The following is a 23,427-nucleotide window of genomic DNA, read 5'->3' as shown; positions in this document are numbered from 1 at the left end:
AGAGAAGTGGCTCCAATTGTAAATACTACTACAACAACAACAACTACTACTACTACTAATAATAGTAATAACAATAATAATAATAATTCAAGTATTATATTTTTGGACATTATCCATCGCCTTGTCTATTTTCTAAAACAGTCCTGTTTATTTTTGAAAACACAACGTTTCGGAGACTGGATTCTGTCTCCGCCTTATCTCCGGAGATAGGGCCTAGCTCTGTCTGTTGGACCCAAATGAGTAGATTTACCTGAGGGCGGTAACAGAATCCAGTCTCCGAAACGTTGTGTTTTCAAAAAGAAACAGGACTGTTTTAGAAAATAGACAAGACGATGGATAATGTCCAAAAACATAATACTTGTAGCAATATACCATCGTCACAAACTTTTAGATCTTAATAATAATTCAGTTCATAATGTTGTTTGTGGTCCTGTATGGGTGTGAAACTTGGTCTCTGGCATTAAAGTAGGAACATAGACCGAAGGTGTTTGAGAACAGGGCGCTAAAGAGAATATGTGGACCGAAGAGAGACGAGGTGACAGGCGATTGGAGAAAACTGCATAATGAGGAGTTTCATAACTTGCACTCTTTTCCAAGTATAGTTAGAATGATCAAGTCAAGGAGGATGAGGTGGGCATGGCATGTAGCACTAATGGGGGAAAAGAGGAATGCATATAGCATATTGGTGGAAAGCCAGAAGGAAAGAGACTGCTAGGAAGACAATGACGTAGGTGGGTGGACAATACTAAAATGGATCTTATAGAGATAGGATGGGATGGTATGGATTGCATTGATCTGGCTCAGGATAAGGATCAGTGGAGGGCTCTTGTGAACACGATAATGATTCTTCGGGTTCCATAAAATTGTGGGAAATTCTTGAGTAGGTGCACAATTTGCGGCTTTTCAAGAAGGGCACAGCTCCTTGAGTGAGTGAGTGAATAATTCAGTTCAGTTCAATTCTTGTTCATTTACGTGTACACTTAAGAACCCAGGGCGCAATTACAAAGTTAACAGACAGAAATAATAAATGCTAAATTCAGAAATAAGTAGCTGTGAGCAAATTTAAAGTGTTATTTTATAATTTTCCTAAATAAATTGAAGAAAACCGTGGAAAAAGTGTCACGAGTTTCGTTCCCGGTGCCTCGCGAACCTGAAACAGGAATTTTGCCCACTCAGACTCAGCATTCAGGTTTATTCGTCTCGAACTTGAGGAATCTCACGACGTCGGGTTTGGAACCCAGTTCCTGGCTCGGCAGTGAGCGTGACGTTGCTGCTTCTGCCAGTAGCGTGTGCAGGATTTAATTTCCGGGCGTCCTAAGTCGATTGTGCAAACACCACTTCAGTTCACAATTTCATAATTCTGCTATGCTCTTGGCATTGGCCTTATTCTTACGTAATCGCATCTCAGCCTGCGGTTCGCCATCTACTGGCGTCTGCAAATTCTTGTTAGCGTAGTAGCAGACTTTTACACGCCGTTTCCGTAAAGGTATGGCTATATTTTAAGTTAAATTATGCCATACGACATAACAGAATAAATAGTGATTTACAAACAACGGTGTGCCGATCACAGTGGCTGCGCAGTCTAAAGCCTGAACTGTCTTTGACCGCTCGAACGCTGGGATTGTGGGTTCGAATCCCACTGAAGGCATGGATATCTGTGTAAGTTTATTCTGTGTGTAGGTAGAGGCCTTGCGATGGGCTGATCCCCCGTCGGAGTCCTCCCGACTGTGTATAGGTTCAGTAAACTGAAAAAGCGGCCAAAGCCCAACAAAGGGCTCTAGAGCAATAACAACAACAACAACAACAAAAACAAAAACGGGATGATTCGTATTTCGGTATGCTTCCCTTTGGATTTTGTAGCGACGTCACTTTTGAGGACTGCACCTCGCTCTTTACATAACCTTACATCAACTGAAATGTACTGGACTTACATTTGATGAAAGGGGAGGCTTCTGCGCGCTCGTGTATGTCATATTGCTGTTACCAGTTTTGGGAAATTTACGAGTTCAAGATCAGTGTGATCTCGAATGTCGTGACGTTCCTACAAAATTTCTTGGAAATCGGTCGGTCGGTTGAACTGTTGGAACAGTTGACACGCACACATAGACAGCGTGGTGATTTCATGCACCAATTTTTTTCATTAAGGGGGGGAGTAGGCTAAGAAGGAAGGACAGATGGGAGCTACAGTTTCCCAAGATGTGTCGTAGTGCGCATGGCAGGAACTGAACCGTAGGTTGGATTTATGCAGAGCTACAAGCAGAACTTTTATCTAAAGAAACGCTGTGACATAACTCGGGCGGTTAGTTGCTGACTTCCCACCACAGCGATCCGATTTCGATCCAAGGTCAGGTCATGTGGGATTTGTGGTAGGCAAAATGGTACCGGGGCAAGTTTTCTCCTAGTACTTCGTTTTTTTGCCAATCTTTATTCTACCAGTTGCTCCAGAATCACCATCATCTATCATCTGGGGCTGGTACAATAGACTACTAGTGGTCGACGTACCAAGTGAACTCAGTCTCGTCCTACCGCACTAGAATATCTAAATAATGGGCTAAGGGTACAAATCCGCCTATGTGGTCTAGTGGTCAGAGTTCCTGGCTACAGATCAAGGGGTTCCGGGTTCGATTTCCCGGCGCTACCAGATTTTCTGAGAAGTAATATGTCTGGAATGGGGTCCACTCAGTCTCATGAGGATAACTGAGGAGCTATTTCAAGGAAATAGCGGCTCCGGTCTAGAAATCCGAGATCAATGGCCGTGGGGATCCGTTGCGCTGACCACATGACACCATCTATCCGCAGAAGTTGGCACTAACTTCGCCGACAAGCGGCGGTCGCTCGGTCGGTATAGTTCGCTTGCTGACTACAGGCTACAGAGTTAAAATAAAAATCTTACATTGTTATTTGTAAGTCAAGAATCTGCAGAAAATTAACTTTCTTCAAACCGGACGGTACTAGAAGAACGAGGCAACTGAAGATGAAGGAGTGCCGAGTGAGGCCTACAAATTACTGGAGATACCGGCTGGAAGGAGAACAGTCTGGACAGGGTCCAGTGGAGAAATTTCGTTGAGGAGGTCAAGGTCTGCACTGAATTGTAACTCAGTCTGACAGTAAATTATGCCCTCATGTATAATCTGTTGGAAGCTAGATATGCCTGACAAACTAAGTTATGCACTGCGGTAAGTTAAATTGTACTTTGAAAGTATGCCCCCCGGGGTGTTGGCTATTCGACAGATTAAATTATGTCATCGTGCAAAACTGCTAATTCTGATGCTTGCTGAGGTTATCAGTACTTCTCTTAAATTCTAATAGCACAGACAGTTAATTGTTATGTTGAAGATAAACGTGTTTAAATGTTCTAAAAGTATAATAGATTTTTTTACCATTATTCGTATTGCAGTGTGTGAGACAGGATGGTGGAACTGAGAACGCATATTGCAGGTATTATAGATCCGTAAATCAAAAAACGTTTAGAACCTCTGCCTCGAAAGCTATCCCAGTAACAGGCCGTGAAGGCCCATAGGGTTGTGAGACGTCGAGGATCCCACATTTTATATAGACATTCGGTTTACAGATGACGGTAAGTTTGTCAGCCCTACGCGCCGGCCGCCCTTTACCCCCCAGGAAGATTCCTGGTACTCATTTCTGTTAGAGGCTAAGTCGACCCCCGGGCCACTCCGACTGGAAGGATTAGACAAATTGAATAAATCCACCTCATCGGGACTCGAACTCGCGACTTTCCGGCTTGTAGCCTAGTGTTTCAACAAACTACGCTACCGCGTACCCCACATCACGAAATCCTCGTTTAATAAATAAAATTTGTTTGACAATTTTCTGTCAATTGTAGACACGAAGATATATTTGTAACTCGTAAATTCACTCTTTGTAATATGTCCTTAACTCCACTGTGTCTTAATGTGCTGATCCGTACGTCCTCTAGCGATGCTTTATCAACTACATGATTATGACGAGTAGACCTTTAGCTCGTGGTAAGTTAATCACATTCTATGTGGAAAATTTGGAAAGAGTATGGATACAGGCGTCAAAATACTATCCCAGCATTCTCCTGGAAAGTATGAGGAAATCACTAAACCATCAGTCTGGACGGGCTAGTGAGGCAGAGATTCGAGCCCAAGACCTCCCCAGTACAAATCTACATCATTACTCCTAGACAAATATATTCTGTACGACGCTATACTATTTGGAGACGTTCACAATATTGTGACGTGTATACCCATTGCTAGGCAACGACTTGGTAAACACATTCCGGCGGAAGCAAACGCGCAGCAATATGACGTCCATTGTTAGGCAACGGATCAGTAAACACACGCCTCATTAGCAATAGAGACCGTGTTTTCTGCGTGGTTCGTGCGAAGTGGTTATAAAGAAGGGTTCAGTCGAGAAGGGCTAGTTGTTGTTAGAAGTCTAGAGAGTTCAATTGAAGAAGAGTTCACTTGAGTCGAGTTGTAAAGAATTGGTTCGAGTTATGGAAATGGAAGACCAAGGTGATTGAGAAGAAATGGCAAGAAATGGATTACGCTGTGAAAAAAAGAAGACTGCATGTGTGATTTGAAGTTATAGTGAGACTGTCATAAATCCGTTGCCAGGATACGGCTAGTGAAAACTGAGAACCCTAGTGCGTGTGTAACGCTGAACTGTAAAGTGTGTATATCAGCGATAGCGCTGGATAACCTGTAGTCCCGAGTTGTGAATGTATACGGTGCCAATAAATCCTATCATCCAATCCAAAACGCGTCTTATGAGTCACCCATACACGTGACATTGTCTATTTATAAAGGAATGATGTGTGTGGAAATGAGTGGGGAAATATGTGGAAGAAATCTGTCGTGGTCTGTTTGAAAATACTGGTGTCTTCATCTAGAAATGAAGGAAAGTTTTGAATATGTCAAGAACAGTCGGTTTCACAGCCGAGATTCGAATAATATACCTCTAGGACACGAATCGCTACAGATTTTGTTCCGATCGATTAATATTGTTGGGTAATGCTACTACGGAATTCTGTATTTCAGCATCCCATTGCAATTGCTCAACTTAACGTTCATTATTTATCGTTCGTCAATATTGCAACACTCTTCCATTCACCACTCAATTTTTAGTTTAACATTATACACCTTGACACTACATGTTTCGGCCCCAAACGGCAATATTCAGATGTCTTGATATGTTACAATTATTTTATTAAATTGTGTTAATGTGTATAATGTTAAATTAAAAATTGAGTGGTGAATGGAAGAGTGTTGCAATATTGACGGACGATAAATAATGGACATTAACTACTACGGAAGTTGGCCTGCAGGTCAGTTGTATTACATACCAGGAACACTTCGAGACAGAAGATGAAAGGAAACCGATGCCACACAATTTAACTGGCCATATGCATAAATGGTTGGCAATAACTTCGCCGATAAGCGTCGGTTGCTCGGTCGGTATAGTTCGCTTGCAGACTCAAGCTACGGAGTTTTTGTTTGTATATGCAAAAAAGGATTTATTCAGAAGCTGTGTTTTGAGAAATGCAATGGTCGACTTTACAGACGTTTCAAACGACATACTTCAATCTGAATAACAAGTTATGTATAATCTATGCTATAGCATAAGAGCCTTTTGTTTCTCGAAGTTTCTCGTTTCTCACGTCTCTGCTCTAGTTCTAAGCAACAATACCCGGGTTTTGTTGTGGATAAGGCGATCCATGACCCAACTATTTCGTTGAGAAATAACCTATGCAATCACTATGCTGACCTACGGCGGTAAATAACGGAAGTTATGGTTGATATCTCATCCTTTCGTTTTCATAACAAACATTTAGTGACAAGAATATTTCAGTGTTTGTTTGTTTCTTGCAGTGCATCAACTTTCATATGTCAGTTACGAGATTGTACTAGAAAGAAACGCTGAAGTAGACTGGCGCGTTTTCATGGTTTCAGCAGAGTGTATTTCAAGAAAAAGCTGGGCAAAGAACTGTAACCAGTTAAATAAGACTGATCTTTTCCCGGGAATGAAACGGTCGGAGCTTGATACGTGCTACTGACTCCTTCAGATCTGCATACATCCACTCTACCGTGTATCATAGCCTGATACATGAGCACATGAACAAATTTGCTTTCAACGCTCCCTAGTTTGGTCGGGATAGCTCAGTCGGTATAACGAAGGGCTACGGGCTGGAAGGCCGGGGTTCGATTCCTGGTAAGGATAAGATATTTATTCTGTACTCCATAGCGTCCATAGCTTGCCCAGCCTCCTTTCCATCGAGTATCGGGGTCTCTTTCTCCGAGGATAAAGAGGCCGGAGTGTGAAGCTGACCGCTTGCCGCTATCTACTGCCGAAGTCAAGAATGGTGGAGTTATACCTCCACTCCCCCATATTTTTTCATGGCGTGGTGCTTAATTAATTAAACACAGTGATATTTTTTACTTTTACCTTACTCTCCCTACCTATGTAGTAGTTATTTGTTAAATTCTTTTAGTTACTGGATGAGCTAATTAGTTAGGTAGCGAGCTAATTACCTGTGTGTATATTGTAGCTAGATGGATAAATAGTTTTTAGATAAGTTGACAGACAGAGCAATAGTTAGTCAGGCAATTAGGTAGGTAATTAGTTAGGTTGGAAAGGAAAGAGCAACCATGCAGACGGTCTGCTCTTCCTCAGAGCAAGCCATGTGTCAGAATGTAGGAACATTCCATCATCTGTTGCGCCGCTGTTGCACGCAACGCTGTCCCACTTGTTCCAAATCGTCACAATGAGTTTCCCCTTCCTCACCCACAGCTCTGTATGCTCCTGACACCAGCAAACTGAACTTCACAGCCGAGTAGTTAACATTTCTGTTGTGTATTCGGGAGGTCCTGGTGTCAAATACCAGCCTGGATAGCAGCCATTGTTATCGTGCCTTTCATAGTTTTCCTCAGTACCTCCAAACAAATGCTGGCATAACACCTCAAGTTACCACTACCACTTCCACCCACATCTATTCCAATTCATTAATCATTCAGTTATTTGACGGTATTCAATATGAGTTATTGAACACAAAGTTGAATTACTCACAAATTAACAAATAAATAGTAAAACCACAACTGATTCATGTCTAGTCTCTGACTGGTCGGTTGTATTTCGGTTCCGTCCAGTGTGACTAGTAAAGATTTTTCTTATTTCAATCCTTCATCCCTTACCTGTTTCGGTCTTTACAGACCATCCTCAGAGGGACACCAATACGATTGGAAGCCACTATTTCATGAGCTGAGGAGCTAGAATTGTGTGCTGGCATGGGCACAGATATTTCTCTTTGCCACCACGTCTTACTCCAACCTTAATAGGTACAACGAATTAAACAAGCAGAGCATGAAGCTGATTATTTACCTCTGTTTGGTGCTGGGGTTTAGAATATACTGAATTTTACCTCTGTGCTACTTTGTAATTACACAAATGAAAATTGCTTTGAATAAAATTGTGTAAAATTCAAAATGTTTTGTGTTCACTCTACAGCTACTACTGATCTTCAGGCAGCCAATTGCATAGACTATGGCAAGCAGTGCAGCAGGAAGGGCTATTTCATCAGTCGGAAAGCAGCCGTGTTGATAGCGGTTGTCTACATCTGCTCCCTTGTACTCACAGGATTGCTGGTGTTTTACTGTGTGCCACGGTCCAGTTCTTCTAAGTTGCAGGCATCAGACACAAATCTCGCCAGAACCTTTAGAATGAGGCCACAAGTGACTCTGCCCTACCAGAAGACTCACAGCAGCAACCGCCTAACAACCCACACTATACCCACTCACTACAGGTCAGAGACAATATTTCTCTGCTTCAGATAATCATTGGAGGTAAATTATTGTTGCATTGGTGCTGCTGATTAGATTTCAGTGGTTTTCAGTATGACCAATGGATACAAACCATTATGAAGAATATATTTGGATTAACTCTGACAGAAATCAAAATTTTTTGTAACAGATTTCCAAACCTCTACCAGAGAATCCACACTGCTTATTATTCAGCCATAATATACATACAGATTCACACTGGCATGCTCATTGGGATGCATTTAGCACAAAGTAATGAAATATGAGGCTACAGAAACCTGTGTTCAAAAATATCAAGTTGGATTCTTTGTTCTTCCTTTCCTTCTGATTTCTTCCTTTGGAACCAGTGCCTGTGTTTATGTTTATTTTACATGTTCTACCCTAAAAGTCTGAAAATGTTATAACTATAGTATTTTCTGCAGAGTATATACTAGTAATTCCTTTCTCAAGAAATATATTGAATGTCATCAATGTTATGTCTGAAAACTGGGATTTGAGTGAGTAAGGTTGTGACGAATTTTTCACATGCTGTTTTGAAATTAAAAACTGTAGAACTTATAACCGAAAATGTCATGAGTATTTGCAGCAATCTACAAGGAACTCTTTAGTTTTTCTATGTTAACAGTTGATTTCTGTTGGTTTTAACCAGCAAAATGTGTTTCGAGTTTATATTTTTCATTATAATCTTCAGTGTCATCCTACCCAGTATTAGACCTCTTGAGACCTGTTATTTGTGTTAAAAAACAAATTTCTTCCATCATTTCAGAGGTCTTCCTAAATTTCTTTTCTTTTAGTTGATATTTTGAAGTGCCTTTGAAATCCTGTCATGGGTCATTCTGCGAACATGCTCTTTCCAATTCTCTCTGTATTCTCTACATTTTATTAATTGAGGAACTTCCAAGTCTCCAAATTTTATTTTTATAGAGTCTGAAAGGCTGTATCCCACAGTCATCCTCATGAAACTTGTTTTTGCTGATATCTGCCTTCTTTCATTAATCATCAGCATATAATTCATGACCATATGATGCTGGTCTAGAACATGTCTCATAAATTTGTTATTGAATGCCTAGAAAATAATGATGGTTGAAGGTATAATATTCCTCATGGACATTTCAAGAATGAAATGTAGAAATTCCACACTGAAAATCATTTGAATGCAAATGATTCCTAACTTGAAATGTTAACTGAAAATAGTTTTTCAGTGACTGGAATTAAAAGTAAAAGCTTTTTGTCACTTCTCAACACACTTTAGAAATCTGAGTTTAAAACTGGAATTGTCTCAAGAGATTAAATTCTCCCCAAGTATTAATATCTGCATGAATACAAGTGTTACTGTACATAAGTATTTAAACGATGCAGGGTGATTGAATAACATCCCTCAGTTCAAAAATGCAATAATTTGAACAAGTGCAGGATCCAGTTGGTGCCTTTTATCATGGAAGACAACTTCACGACATCAGGTGAGGTGTGGATCACTCTGAAGTGCCTTGAGGCAGCAGATAACATCACCCTCAACATTAATGACATTGAGGTGCAAGAGAGCTCTGTTAAGGTCACGCAGTTACACCCCAAGAAGGATCTCAGCATTCAGGTCTGCATAGTTAAAGATTTCACAACATTTGCATGACTCCATAGTGTCCAGATTTATTAGGATCTTCAAAGTGAGGAGTGTTGAATGAGAAGGACATGCAACACACATAGGGGACAGGAGAAGTGCCTACAAAATTTTAGGCAGTGATAGTATCCTCAGGTTGTGTAAGGAGGATACAGCCTCCAGATATGAGGGTAGCTGCGAATATATTGAATAAGCAATCATGGACACCCAACAGGAGGTGGTCCTCCAGCTGGGGGGTTGGGCATCGGGCTAACAACTCCTCACAGTAAAAAATGTGCTTGTTACGAAACATCACAAGAAGCCTCGGTCCTGGACTTATTCTTTGGATAAACAACTTACGCGAAAGAAAATGGATATGAGATTTGGTAGTTGGAATGTTAGAAGTATGTAGAGGGCAGGTTCGCCTAAGACAGTGGCAGAAGAAATATCAAAATTAGCGGGAGTATAGGAGGGCAGATGGTACAGAGGAGGCACCAAATCAGCAGGTGAATATACATTTTTCTATGGAAAGGGAATGAGAGTCATGAATTAGGTACAGTTTCTTTTACACAAGAGAATCATATCAGCAATCAAGAAGAGATCATTAGTGATAGGATGTCATATATAATACTAAGAGGCTGCTGGTGTGATATCACTATTCTGAATATTCCTGCCCCAACATAAGATAAAATTGATGTTATGAAAGACAGCTTCTATGATGAACTAGAACATATATTCAATAAATTCCCTAAATACCATACGAAAATTTTGTTAGGAGATTTCAATGCCAAAGTAGGTAGGAAAGACATTTTCAAACCAACAACTGGGAATGAAAGTTTGCACGAAATTAGTAATGATAGTGGAGTTAGTGTAGTAAACTATGCCACATCCAAAAATCTTATTGTCAAAAGTATGATATACCCACATTGTAACATACATAAATTTACTTGAACATCTCCTGATGGGAAGATACACAATCAAATTCACCATATTGTCATGTGTAGGGTGGTATGCATGGCAAAAATGACGGGTTCTAGTTTAGATTATTGGATTTATTAGCATCTTGGTTAGAAGTTCTCTTAATCACATTCAAATACAGCGCTATCATTGCTTTTACAGTCATCCATTGCGCACGCACTAGGATTCTCTGTTTCCACTACTCGTCTCATAGCAATGGATCTCAACACAGAAACTATCACTTCAAGTCACTATGAAGTCTTCTAGCTTTCTCCAATGAACTTCCATGAATCTTCCACTGAGAACTCAGAAATGACTGACAGCATTCACTTCTCTCATAAGCACTCTGCACACTGCACTAGGCTCTCAGTCTTGTCTAAATGAAGTCAAAGTCAAAGTCAAAGTCACGTTGCGACTGACGGTCAGTCAGTCAGTAAGTCTTGGTGTCGAGCCCTATCTGGCGCTCATGACCAGATATTAATTATTACTCTTTGACAGTTACGGTCTTTTTTTCTGTGGGGCGCCCTCTCTGATGAGAGGATGGGTCTGTCTTTTGTACATGCTGTTGTCCCTTGCCAGCGCAGACTTTCTTGGGTCCGAGTCCCTTTGGACTTTTACTGTCTTAGATTTGAGACTTTCCTTTTTGTTGCCTCTTACGACTCGCAGGGTCAAGGTGGAGGTATTTGTCACCGCCTCCACACGGGGTATTCCCTCTCTCTTGTCTAAGCTGTAACAGATGATCATTATACAAGCTCCACATGAACCACATAGAAAACATCTTTCATTTTTGACTCCCATTGTTGTAACCCACTCAAATGAAGGTTGTTTACAGGTCGTTGCAGAGAAATGGCGATTCTTCTACTGTTGCCTTATGTGTATTCAGTTGCTAAGTGTTTACTGGTCTGTGACCTAGCAATGCTCTGGCCATCTATGTTACACTGTTTTGATAGATAGGAGACGGCATTCAAGTATACTTGATGTCCGATCATTCAGGGCAGCAGACTATGGTACTGACCACTACCTGATGGTGGCAAAATTTAGGGAGAGACTGGCAGTGAGGAAAAAGTAAACCTGCACAGATTTCATATGGAGAGGTTCCATCTAAAGAAATTCAATGAGATGGAGGGTAAGGAGCAATACCAAGTTGAAATCTCAAATAAGCTTGCAGCTTTGGTAAACTTAAATGCTGAGGTGGATATTATAGAGTTTGGGAAACTGTTCGAGAGAATCAAAATAACTGCCAAAGAGAGTGTAGGTCATTATGCATTGAAGAAGCATAATTCACGGTTCAATGAAGAATGTCCATAATTATTACACGAAAGGAAACAAGCCAGATTTCAGTGGTTACAATTTACAAGCAAAATAAATGAGGATAAGCCGAACAATACGGCACATGATTCTTTATTATGATTTATGATTTATGATTGGAATGATTATGATTTATGATTGTGGGGACAGGATGCACAAATATATATTGTCAAAATGGGTATCTTGGCAATAACTTTGCCGAAAAGTGGCGGTTGCTTGGTTGGTATAGTTCATTTGTGGACTAAAGCCACAGAGTTTGTTTGTTTTTTTGGGGGTATCTTGCAAGAGTCTGGCAGGATGAAACAAAAGTCATGATTACTCTTTGTGTAAAGGTGGTTTGAAAGTGTTAAAAGATTTTTATAAAGGTAAAGGTAAAATTGTCCCCGTGCTTAACTAATTAAACACTACACCATGAAGGTGTATAGGGGAGTGGGTGTATAGATCCACATTTTCTTGACCTTGGCTCTAGTTGGAGGTGAGTGGTCAGCTTCACGCCACGGCCGCTTTACCCCCGGGGAAACAGCCCCTGATACCCATTGGATAGGATTTTGGGTGGACCCCAGAGCTAGTCTGGACGTTGTGGAGAAGAGAAAATTCTTGACCCTACCAGGACTCGAACTCTGATCTCTTGGTCATCCAGCACATAGCTAGTTGCTATACCGACTATGCTATCCTGGCTCACAAAACATTTTATACCATTTTAAATTTGAGAAATAATGGAAAGTCAGAAGTTTAAAAAATAGAGAAAGGAAATCTTATCTCTCAAATACAAACTGCAGCAACTATTTCATTATTCAAGAACACTAATATCCACAGACATTTGTCACTTATAAAATTATGAGATGCTTTTCTTAAAAGAAATATCTGGATTAAAGTAGAGTGATACAGTATTATAAAACTTTAGTAGTCCATGACATGGCAAAGTATATACATTAATTGAAACTGGAAATATTTTGACATAAAACTTGTTGCTGTGCCACAATGAAATAAGTTTATATAAAAATGGCTGATGCTGTGATTAATATAGTGGAGTATATGATGCTAAATGTACATTTTAAAGCTTATTTAACTTAAGAGCAACCAGATATTCATGTATTGCACTGATTTATCACAAATGATGTTCAGGTGACTTAGTCATGCTTGTGCAAACATGTAGATCTGAAGAACCTGAAGTTCCAAAAGTTAGGATAGGTTAGATTTAATTGTAGTTTTTAAGTTTTAATTTGATAATATTATTGATGTGATGGAAGCTGTGAATAACCAGAGCAAACAAGTTGACTATGCATCCATTAACTATCCAGCTTATCATAATGAATTATTGTGATGTTGAAAGTAATTTGAATTAATCAGTTAACATCAGCACCAAATAGCACTGAAACGATACTTAAATACACAATCATTCTACTTTGTGGCAGAAAGATAACTAAAGGTGTAATGTTTATGTCCATGTAGAGTAGTTCGTTTCTTTTCATGGTGTGGGACATTGGCATGGTGTGAATGGAGGATATGGCCTCCACATATGGAGGATAACTGCAATATATTAAACAAGCAGTAGTAGACAGTCACCAGTGGCTGGGTCCTCCAGCTTTGAGGTTGGGTTGGTTATTACCTACTCCTCACTATAAAAACCAAATATTAAAAACAGAGGCATGGATGGGTGGATAATATTAAAAACAGACTGGATTTACTTAGCTTAGTGTTGGGCCCAGTGGTGGGGTCTTATGAATTTAGTAATGAATTTCCAGTTCCAGAAAAAGTAAGAAAATTCTTGACTAGATGAGGGACTGTTAGTTTCTTAAGAAGGACTCTGCTTCACATAGTTAATAATATTTATATATGCTAATTTTTATTATGTTGTAGTTAATGGTTCTGTTCGAAAATATCTGTGTCTATTTTTCAGATGTTCTCCCATTTTGACACTTAGTGACTTTCACTGGTACTGGTGATGTTTCAGGTGGTTGATCATGTATACAATACAGATGCACAAACATACAGTTCAATCTTGGACCAGCAGCTGATGCCTGGCGGACAGTACGAATTATATATCAAATTTATGGGACATATTAATGATCATCTTCAAGGCTTTTACCGTAGCAGTTACTTTGATCCTGAAACAGGGCAGAAACGGTAAGAATGTCCATGTGGTAAATTCAGGACATGATTTACTGTAACAAAATATTATTACTGCTAGAGAAACTACTCTTCTTTTTGGCCATGTAGAGGAACTTATTTCGCTATTTATGGTTTATGTGACAGTGCTGTCAGTAGCTCAGATTATATTGTGTAAATGATAGTATGATTAATGAAAAATAAATTGAAAAGGGTGTGGAGTGAGTGATCATGACACGGTTTTTAAGATGCAGAAAAGAGTGATACAATTGATGATGGGTCATGGTTACAGGAAATCATGTAGAGATCTCTTCAAGGAAATAAATATTCTGCCTTTAAAATCACAGTGTCTCCACCTTATCATAGTGAAGGGGTTTGAGTATGCCAAGGACCCTGAGAGCTATACCAGTGGTAGCGTAGCTACTGGCAGGGCCTCCCTTGCTGGACAGGTCAAAGGATAGGCATCAGACGAAGAGAGACACCAAAAACCAAAAACTGATGCCGGAAGCAGCGTCATCAGCAGCGACTTGAAGCACAGAGCAAATGATGCTCGAGATGGTTCAAGTTCACATAGCAACAGGCGTGACCAGAGTGGTTTGAATGGCTGTTGTACTGTGATGTGGAAAACAAATGGAAAAACTACCACATTATCACTTTTCCTGGATAGTCTCTTTCCAAAACAGAGATACCATGTATGCGAGATTAAACTGGAGGGGCAGATAGACGTGACTAGAAGACGAGGAAGAAGACGTAAGAAGATGCTGGATGACTTTGGGGATAGAGGAGGATATTATTATTTGAGGAGAAAGTTGAGATCGCATTAAGTGGAGGAACTGTTTTGGAAGAGACTGTGGACCTGTCGTCTGACAGATTACAGATGAATGAAATATACATTCATTAATGATGTTTGTAATAAAAAACAGAGATAAATTTGTTACAAATAAGGATTATTATGAAGTTAAAACCAGACAAAATATTAAATTACATATATACCAGGTTAACTTGGCCATATATGGTAAAGGAGTATATCACATGGCAGTAAAGGTTTTTAATGGACTTCCTTATAACCTCAAAGAAATCTCTAATAATCCAAAACAGTTTAAAGTTAATTTAAAGGGCTTTCTGTGTTCAAATTCACTCTATACATTGGAGGAATTCTTTAAAAGATGATTGTATATCTGCAAAAATTGAGTATTATTGATTATATTATTATATTTGAATGATTTTACGCATATGTACATATCTATATTTGATGGAATGTATTTGTAATTATTGCTTTGCTGCTATTTAATAGGTTTTTATTACTAGAGTACTATTACGTTCATATTACAATGACTTAAGAATTGTTTCAGTTGTACTGGGTGGTGTGCAAGTTTAGGCTTACTTTGTTTGTGACTATTTCCACATTCTATGAAATTGTTTTCTGTATGGATTTATGGAAAATGAATAAATTAATGAATGAATTGTTGTTACAGGTGGCTGGCAAGCACTCAGTTCTCTCCAACAGATGCTCGTCGAGCATTCCCTTGTTTTGATGAACCAGCATTCAAAGCCCGCTTCACAGTGAGCCTTGCTCGATCTGCCAACTTATCATCACTCTCAAACATGCCTCTCAATTTCACAGAACCCATGTAAGTATGTTGAGAAAGCATGACAGACTTTCAGAAAAATCAGAACATGTGTGATTCTCTGGATGTCTGAAATTTACTGATGCAAGAAATGCATATGCTCGTTTTGTTAAAGTGAAGTTCACCATATAATTCTGTTCAATATAGGCATCATGATCTGTTCAGAGATGTTTATGATGGGAGGGTGGGTGAGCATGTTCATCTGTATTGAGAAACAGAATATGAGAATAAAGGACATGTGACTGTGAACACAACCAAAAGTAAGTTTTCAATCTGTCATTCTCAGTGAATGTATAAAATAACATGGGACATCATTTCTGTCCAATCATTTATATGCTTCTATCCTAAACTACTTTAGTATAATCTCACGTTCTTGATCTATGCTAATGTTTGTCATTAAAATTTTAAATTTTCAACTTTCAACTTAATTTTCGTCCATAACTGAAGTGAATACAATTGGACATATCAAGAAATAATAACAAATGCATCACACATCAAAGTCACATGAAATTTACACAGTGATTTATCACTGTAATATAGCAACCGTTATAAGGGGCCGCACCATAGCTCAAGCAGTTAGTCGCTGGCTTCCCACCACGGCGGCCTGGGTTCGATCCTGGATCTGGTCAAGTGGAATTTGTGGTGGGCAAAGTGGCGCTGGGACAGGTTTTCTCCAAGTACTTCGGTTTCCCCTGCCAATCTTCATTCCACCAATTGCTCCACAATCACCCTCACTTATCATCTGGGGCTGGTACAATAGGCCAGAAGTGGCCACAGTACAAGGGACTTAGTCCCATCCCACTAGCAATAAAAAAAAACGTTATAAGGAACATAATAATAAAAAATACAGCAGACCAAAAGAAAAATGTCAGTAATATAAAACGTGGGGCACGCGGTAGTGTAGTGGTTGAGGTGCTATGCTACAAGTTGGAAGGTCGCGGGTTCAAATCCCGATGAGGTAATTGGATTTTTTCAGTTGACTTAATCCTTCCAGCCGCACTAGGCCCTGGGGTTTACTCAGCCTCTAACAGAAATGAGTACTAGGAATTAATTAAATAATTTTCCTTAGGAGTAAAGCGCGGCTGGCGTGTAAGGCTGACAACCTTACCGCCATCTTTGAGCCGACTGTCTAGATAATGTGGGACCCTCAACGTCTCACAACCCTATGGGCCTTCACGGCCTGGTACAGGGATAGCTTTACTTTTTACTTTTTATATAAAACATATAAACACGGTATTAAAAATTGCAAACCAAAAGACAATCAACAAGCTAGTCATCAATCCAACACAACAAATAATTTTTTAGTTTCCTATTAAAAACATTAAACGCTTTTCAGTTCAAAGGGAAGGCAATTAAATATTTTAGTTCCCATGTTAAATACACCTTTTTTTTTTTTTTGCAACGATCGGTGTTACAAAATTGGGCATACAAATTATGTTTATGTATGGTATTGTAGTTGTGAATGTCAGAATACTGAGGTGTATATATCTTATTCTTTAATATAAAACATAAAATCTCAAGTATATAATGAGGTAACAGTTAAAATCTTAAATTCACCAAACATATTTCTACAGGATACTCTATTATTAACACCTTTAATCACTCTGAGACATTTTTTCTGTATTTTAAATACAGTTTATAAAAATTAACATTAGTGCAATATAATCACAACTTCTTAGGGAACTTAGACTTGCTTTTATGAAATGTCTTAAAAAATGTGCATGGTATAAAATATAGACATCATTAAGATTTATAACTTTATATGATACTTTGGTGTGGCATATATATTACAAAACATTAAAGGGAAAGTAATTTATGTCTATATTATAACTTCCTCTCGTTGCTGGATGCCATTTTAACTGTCCCGTCAATTTCGTCTTATCTTTTTCTGGCTAGACATTCAAGGATCAGGATTTTTAGTTAGTTGCTAGGCAGCTCCATATAGAAAATAAGAACTTCTGCTTCAGGGCATATTCATGGATGACAAATAGTCCTCGGATGGCAACCAAAGATGAGGAAGATGAATGAAGTAGATAATGCCAGCTGCTGGTAGTTAGACGTCATAGGTATATTCTGGGAGGGGAACATATATTCATGAAGTATTGTTTGATGATATGACACACTTTGAGGTCACCAAAGGCAAATACTGTATTTCTTGGATATGTAATACTGCATGTTGTGCATGCTGTATTTCTGCCTCTGCCTGTTTAGTATGAAAATTATCACTGTTGGATGGACAATGAAAGTTTATTGCTTGAAGTAATTTAATGTAGATTTGGCAGCTAAATATCGTTGCCAAATATCCTTCTGAACCAGAATAGTGAAAGGTTGTACATTTTCAAAGCAATATTGGAAAGTAATTTATTAAAATATTTACAATAACTAATCTGTAAGAGATTCAGGTTTTCTTAGCTGGGAAGATTTTAATTATGTTCTTCTATTTGCAATACCATGTAGTCTGGTCGGTAGTTACCAACAATTTGTAGGAATGTGCTATATCCGTTTTCAGGGTAGAAGACAGCAAATTCTGTCCTGAATATAAAGGTAGCAGGTAGATCCAGACTGCCTGTCATCACCTACTAGACTTCAGTGTGTCAAACCAGAAGGTCACAATTTCAGAGTGTTTTTAATGTAAACAATGTAACATATTTTTATTTTATGGACCATGACATGTATATGCTAATAATTTTTATTGTTTCTGTGAATTTTGAAATAACGTAAGCGTAATATTTCATTACATTCCTAAATTTTAAGCAAGTATGATTTTTTAAAGAGCTGCAGAAACTGCTTCTGGTTGTGGTAACTTTTAATTACACCTAGCTGAGAGAGAAATAAACTGCTCTGAGTTCAAGCAGTATGGATAAGGCATTACTGACGATTTGATTGTGTGGTAGGTCTGAAATTCCAGGCTGGGAGTGGGACCATTACAACGAGACTGTTCCCATGTCCACATATCTTGTTGCTTTCATCATTTCTGACCTCCACTCTTTGGATGCAACTATGACGAATCTCTCCATAAGTGAGGACAGTTTCAGGTCAGATGTAGCAAGGAAGTGTAGAGTAATCATGTATGTAATTTTGGTTTTTGAGGTCCATGGACATTGTTTGTTGAAGCTGTTATATTATTTCAGTATGTGTAACAGTCAGGCTCTTCACTGCAAATAGGGTGGAGGTAGGAAGTGGAATGATATGTAGGTCTCAGAATGGTTGTATGGGTAGGGGTTTTGAGCATAGTGGTATCCAATTGGAAGTAGCTATGTAGTTATGAAGCAAGTAGGAAGGGAAAGAGGTGGGGCCATACTTTGCTCAGTTTGTTTTCATTTTTATGCTTGAAATTATGGGGATGATTTACAGTTTCAATGGCGACATTTATAAACCTTGGATTTTTGTACCAAGAGTTGTTTTTTTTTTTTTTTGAAGATCCTCTACATCTGGAGAAGAGTGTACATTTGTCAAACCAGCTGTCACATCTCCATTGGAATACTGGAACACAACAGTGGAGCCAAACTAGAAAACCAATGCTCAGCAGTAACCAAGACCAAACACAGCATTGAATTTGATAAAATTGAAGCCCTAAGAAAGATCCACACTTACTTTCCCCAGATCATCAAAGAAGCCATTGAAATAGTAACACCCTCACAACTTTAATTGTGAAGGCAGTCAAAACTCAGCAAAGTCTTGGTACACTTCCTTTCCTCTAATCTTTAATCCTCTGTACATATGAGCCAATTCGGTGTGTTTATGTTAAAATAGCTGCAGCAAAAGAGATTTGCTCATTAATAATTACTTAGTAGAGCATTTCGTTCAATAGATGGCATCAGGGGTGATTTACAGATGGTGAAAGGAAAGATCAGGCCCCACTGCTATCTACAGATGAGACTATTTGGAAGTAATTTGCAGACTCCCGCTCCAACAGCATTTTCCCCAAGTGGCCATGTCATTTCTAGCAGGTACATCTATGGCAGGGCTTGGCAGTCAGTGGGTTAACCACATCCTCCCTCTCCTCTGGATAGCCCCGTGATTCACATTCTAGTCTTACTTCCATTATGGCACCAGATAACGACCGACATTTACTGCCTGATTATATGACTGCAAAAGTGTAAGGTAAAATATGGAACAGCTTCAACAGACAGTGTTGCAGAATCCTGAAAGCCAAATTGATACAATTAGATGTAATCCTTGAAACACCAGAAAGGAGAATGTACCATATTACTTTGAATATAAGATGGACATTTTTCACATTTTTTCCTGTTAAAAAATTGAGGTGCATCTTAAATTTGAGGAATGTGTGCCCTTCTAATTGTTTTCCGAAAAACACACTTTTAATAACTGGATATGTCTTAAAATTTGAATGCATCTTATATTTGAAGTAATATGATATATTACTCAGTTTCAAGTCTAAGCCTGGTGGTTCCACTGTAATACCTAGTATAGATAGTTCATAATATGTAAGGGGATAGAATCGTTCGCCATAACTATAGAAAATATTTAGTATTTAGTTCTTTAGAATATGCAGAATAGAAACTCAAAGATTACAATCAAACAATCTGTAAATGACAAACTATAAATCCCATTAGGGTCAACATCTTTTGTTTGAAATATTTTTGATATGGTGAATATGTATCAAAATACAAGCAAAATTTGTTTGATATTTGGGAACGATGGTAACAAATCAAAACCTGATTCAGGAGGAAATTAGGAGGAGACTGAACTTGGGCAATGCTTGCTACCATTCAGTCCGGAACCTTTTTTTTTTTTCATTTCATTTCATTTGTCTTCTCGTCTGCTGTCCCAAAACATAAAAATTACAATATACAAAACTATAATTTTGCCTGTGGTTCTGTATGGGTGTGAAACTTAGTCTCTGACATTAAGGGAGGATCATAGACTGAGGGTATTTGAGATCAGGGTGTTGAGGAGAATATTTGTACCGAAGAAGGATGAAGTTACAGGAGGTTGAAGAAAAGTGTATAATGAGGAGCTTCCTGGCTTGTACTCTTCTCCATGTGTTATAATTAGAATGATCAAGTCAAGGAGGATGAGGTGGGCGGGTCATGTAGCACGAATGGGGAGAAAAGGAATGCATAAGATATTGGTGGGAAAGCAAAAAGGAAAGAGACCACTGGAAAAACCAAAGCGTAGGTGGATGGAGAACATTAAAATGGATCTTAGAGAGATAGGATGGGATGGTATGGATTGTATTGATCTGGGTCAGGATAGGGACCAGTGGAGGGCTCTTGTGAACACAATAATGAACCTTTGGGTTCCATAAAATGCTGGGAAGTTCTTGAGTAGCTGCACAATTGGCTTCTTCTCAAGAAGGGCTCAGCTCCTTAAGTAAGTACAAGCAAAATTATTTTTTCAATGTGTGGTATAATTAGTTTTGCAACAGTTCATGCAGATTGAATTAAACTGGCTCAGGATAAGGATCAGTGATAGACTCTCATGCAGAAGGTAATGGATATTCTGGTTCATAAAGCAGGTGGAATTTCTTGACCAATTGAGAAATCTGTTTCTCAAGGACTCATTTCCACAGAAAATAAATGATTAATGAAGAAGGAAATAACTCTTACACAGACTTATATATTGGAACCCTAACATGTGCTACACAGATGGTGCTCTTTCTCAGAACGCTCTCTGCTGCAGGTTCACAGTGTGGGCTCGTGAGTTTGCACTGCCCCAGACAAGCTATGCAGCCAGGATTGGACCAAGAATTCTGCATTACCTGGAAACATACTTCAACATACCATTCCCATTGCCCAAACAAGACATGGTGGCGCTCCCTGACTTCGGATTCAGTGCAATGGAAAACTGGGGGCTCATAACTTTCAGGTAATTCTGTGTTAGGATGCATGTGAAGTCTCAAGTTTTCAATCTTGGCCTAGCAAATACTTTTGTAATCAAGATTTTTTTGCTTTTTCTTAGTTTCTCCTAGAAAATGCTGTCATAATACCTTAAAAATAGACCATAGAAAATGTTGGAATAGGGCTTTAAGACAGACCATAACAATTTAATTTTTATGACCTTTTCAATTCATTATTCATGATCATATTTTATTTGATGTTATACGAGTATAGTCTCTGAATCTGTGAAGCATCATTATTAAATGAACAAAGAAATGACATATGTCTGAACTCTGGTAGTCATCTAATGTGGCCAGCTTTCTGGAACTCCTTGAGGTATGTTGTTTGCTTCAAAGTCTATTGCAGTAATTGTTATTGAGGTGAAGAGAAGGTGAAGTGAATTGAGAGAGTATGGGGAAGGAAGTGACTGTGACTTTTCTTTTCTTACATTTCACACAATGGCACCCCACAAGTGGAGTCTTTTGTACTTGTTAAATGAAAGTATAAACAGCAAGTCAAATGTATGTATGAGGGGGAGTTGGGTAGGTTCAAAGGTAATGGATAGTTTTGTAACAGATATACGTCCCAAACTATTTTTCCCTTCTGTTCTTACTTTGAATGTGTAAACAGACATCTCAACCATCAAGTTTTGACCACAAGATGTGTAACAGCCAAGTGTACCCATGGAGGAACAAAGAAGAAATAAATTGCATTCATCATGATCGCTTCTGGAATTTAGTACTATAAATAAAAAGCTAAATTTGCGGAGGTCATATCATCTTGATACAGGACTTTCACAGTACCATGATTCCTCTCCAATCAGCTTGTAAATATAATGTTACATCATAATTGAGGGGCATGCGGTAGCATAGTTGTTGAGGCACTATGCTACAAGCTGGAAGTTTGAAGGATCAAATCCCGATGACGTCATTGGATTTTTTTCAATTTACCTAATCCTTCCAGCCGCACTATGGCCTTGGGATCGAATTATCCTTTAACAGAAATGAGTACCAGGAATATTCTTGGAATATTCTTTGAGGTAAAGAGCGGCTGGCGCATAGGGCTGAAAACCTTATTGCCGTCTATGAGCTGATTGTCTAGAAAATGTGGGAACTTCAACAACTCACAACCCTATGGGCCTCCAAGGCCTGTTACAGGGATACCGTTACTTACTTTTTTACTTTTACATCATAATTGAATTATTATCCATGGTGTATGTTATCAAGATTACTACCTGAAATTGTATATGTGCACTTACCATGACAATTTTTTTAAAATAAATTCACTAGTAGATGCATTTTGACTTGGTCAGTCATTTTTGGTGTCACATCATAATGTTACAGCTGAGTGACTGGTAAATTATATCATCTGTATTCAAAGAATGCTAAATTCAAGACTCCTGGGCACTTGGTTTAAGATATCTTCTGTCCTGACTAATATCTCTCATGGATTTCCTCGTGTTATTGGTTAGAATCTGAGATAATTCCTTAAAATATGAATATTTCTTCCCTAGCTTTTTAAAGTTTTCCTACCCTGATCATCTTATTTTATATTAAATAACATTCAATGTTGCAGCTTTGTTGGTAGCACTACCACTTTGACATGAGAAGTCTTGTGTTCAAATCTCAGCCCAAACATAGGTTATCTTGACTGAGGTTTTTGTTGGTTTTTCTCAGTTCCTCCAGGCTAATTTCAAATCAGTACCTGAAATTAGACATGACTTCTTACTTCCACAACCTTTTGAATTCATTTTTCACTAAATCTATCATCTGATGCTGTATGATCTGTTCTGATGACAGCATTGTTAAAAAAAGAATAAACAAATAAATAGTATATAAATACATACGTACATACATCAACGTTTCAGAGTATTCATAAGTTTGAAACTGGCACTGAATATCAAACTTGTCAAACAACAGTCACAAGACAATCACAGATAAAATCACAGAGACCTCATTTCGATCATAGTTAAAATCTGAACTGAATACCTCAATTAAATAGATACAATGTTACACATACAATTACACCAACAAGATAATTAGCAATACATACCAATTCTCCTTCCTACTCATATATATATATATATATTGTAACATGTTGCGCAACGGAGAACCCCTCCCTACCCAGCAGCAACGTGGCAACTCAGGCCACAGGCGCGTGGCGGTAACGTAGCGCTCCCTCCCACC

At 38.7% G+C, this 23,427-nt stretch overlaps 1 protein-coding gene and 1 long non-coding RNA gene across 5 annotated transcripts in view; one reads left to right on the top strand and one right to left on the bottom strand.

Moving 5' to 3' along the window:
- The window catches only part of LOC111864279 (aminopeptidase N), an 85,097-nt gene that overhangs the window by 44,561 nt on the left and 17,109 nt on the right, over positions 1-23,427 (top strand). For all 3 annotated transcript variants that reach the window (XM_023851411.2, XM_023851413.2, XM_023851412.2), the window contains 6 exons: positions 7,492-7,786; positions 9,216-9,393; positions 13,616-13,788; positions 15,246-15,401; positions 18,293-18,433; positions 21,045-21,230. In XM_023851411.2, the coding sequence (XP_023707179.1) occupies positions 7,492-7,786; positions 9,216-9,393; positions 13,616-13,788; positions 15,246-15,401; positions 18,293-18,433; positions 21,045-21,230 (1,129 nt within the window). The remainder of the gene's footprint in view (positions 1-7,491; positions 7,787-9,215; positions 9,394-13,615; positions 13,789-15,245; positions 15,402-18,292; positions 18,434-21,044; positions 21,231-23,427) is intronic.
- Positions 18,440-23,427, bottom strand: part of LOC111864282 — a 6,278-nt gene continuing 1,290 nt past the window's right edge. Inside the window, exons 1-3 of one of the 2 annotated variants that reach the window (XR_002842768.1) lie at positions 23,294-23,334; positions 22,500-22,945; positions 18,440-19,543 (exon numbers count right to left, since the gene is read on the bottom strand). This is a non-coding gene — a long non-coding RNA (uncharacterized LOC111864282). Of the gene's footprint in view, positions 19,544-22,499; positions 22,946-23,293; positions 23,335-23,427 lie in introns of those variants that run through there. The other variant, XR_002842767.2, reaches the window with a different exon arrangement.

Source organism: Cryptotermes secundus, unplaced genomic scaffold, assembly GCF_002891405.2.
Source record: "Cryptotermes secundus unplaced genomic scaffold, Csec_1.0 scaffold33, whole genome shotgun sequence".
Taxonomy (NCBI): Eukaryota; Metazoa; Arthropoda; class Insecta; order Blattodea; family Kalotermitidae; genus Cryptotermes; species Cryptotermes secundus.
Note: the sequence above shows the minus strand (reverse complement) of the source record. Positions and strands in the feature narration are given on the sequence as shown.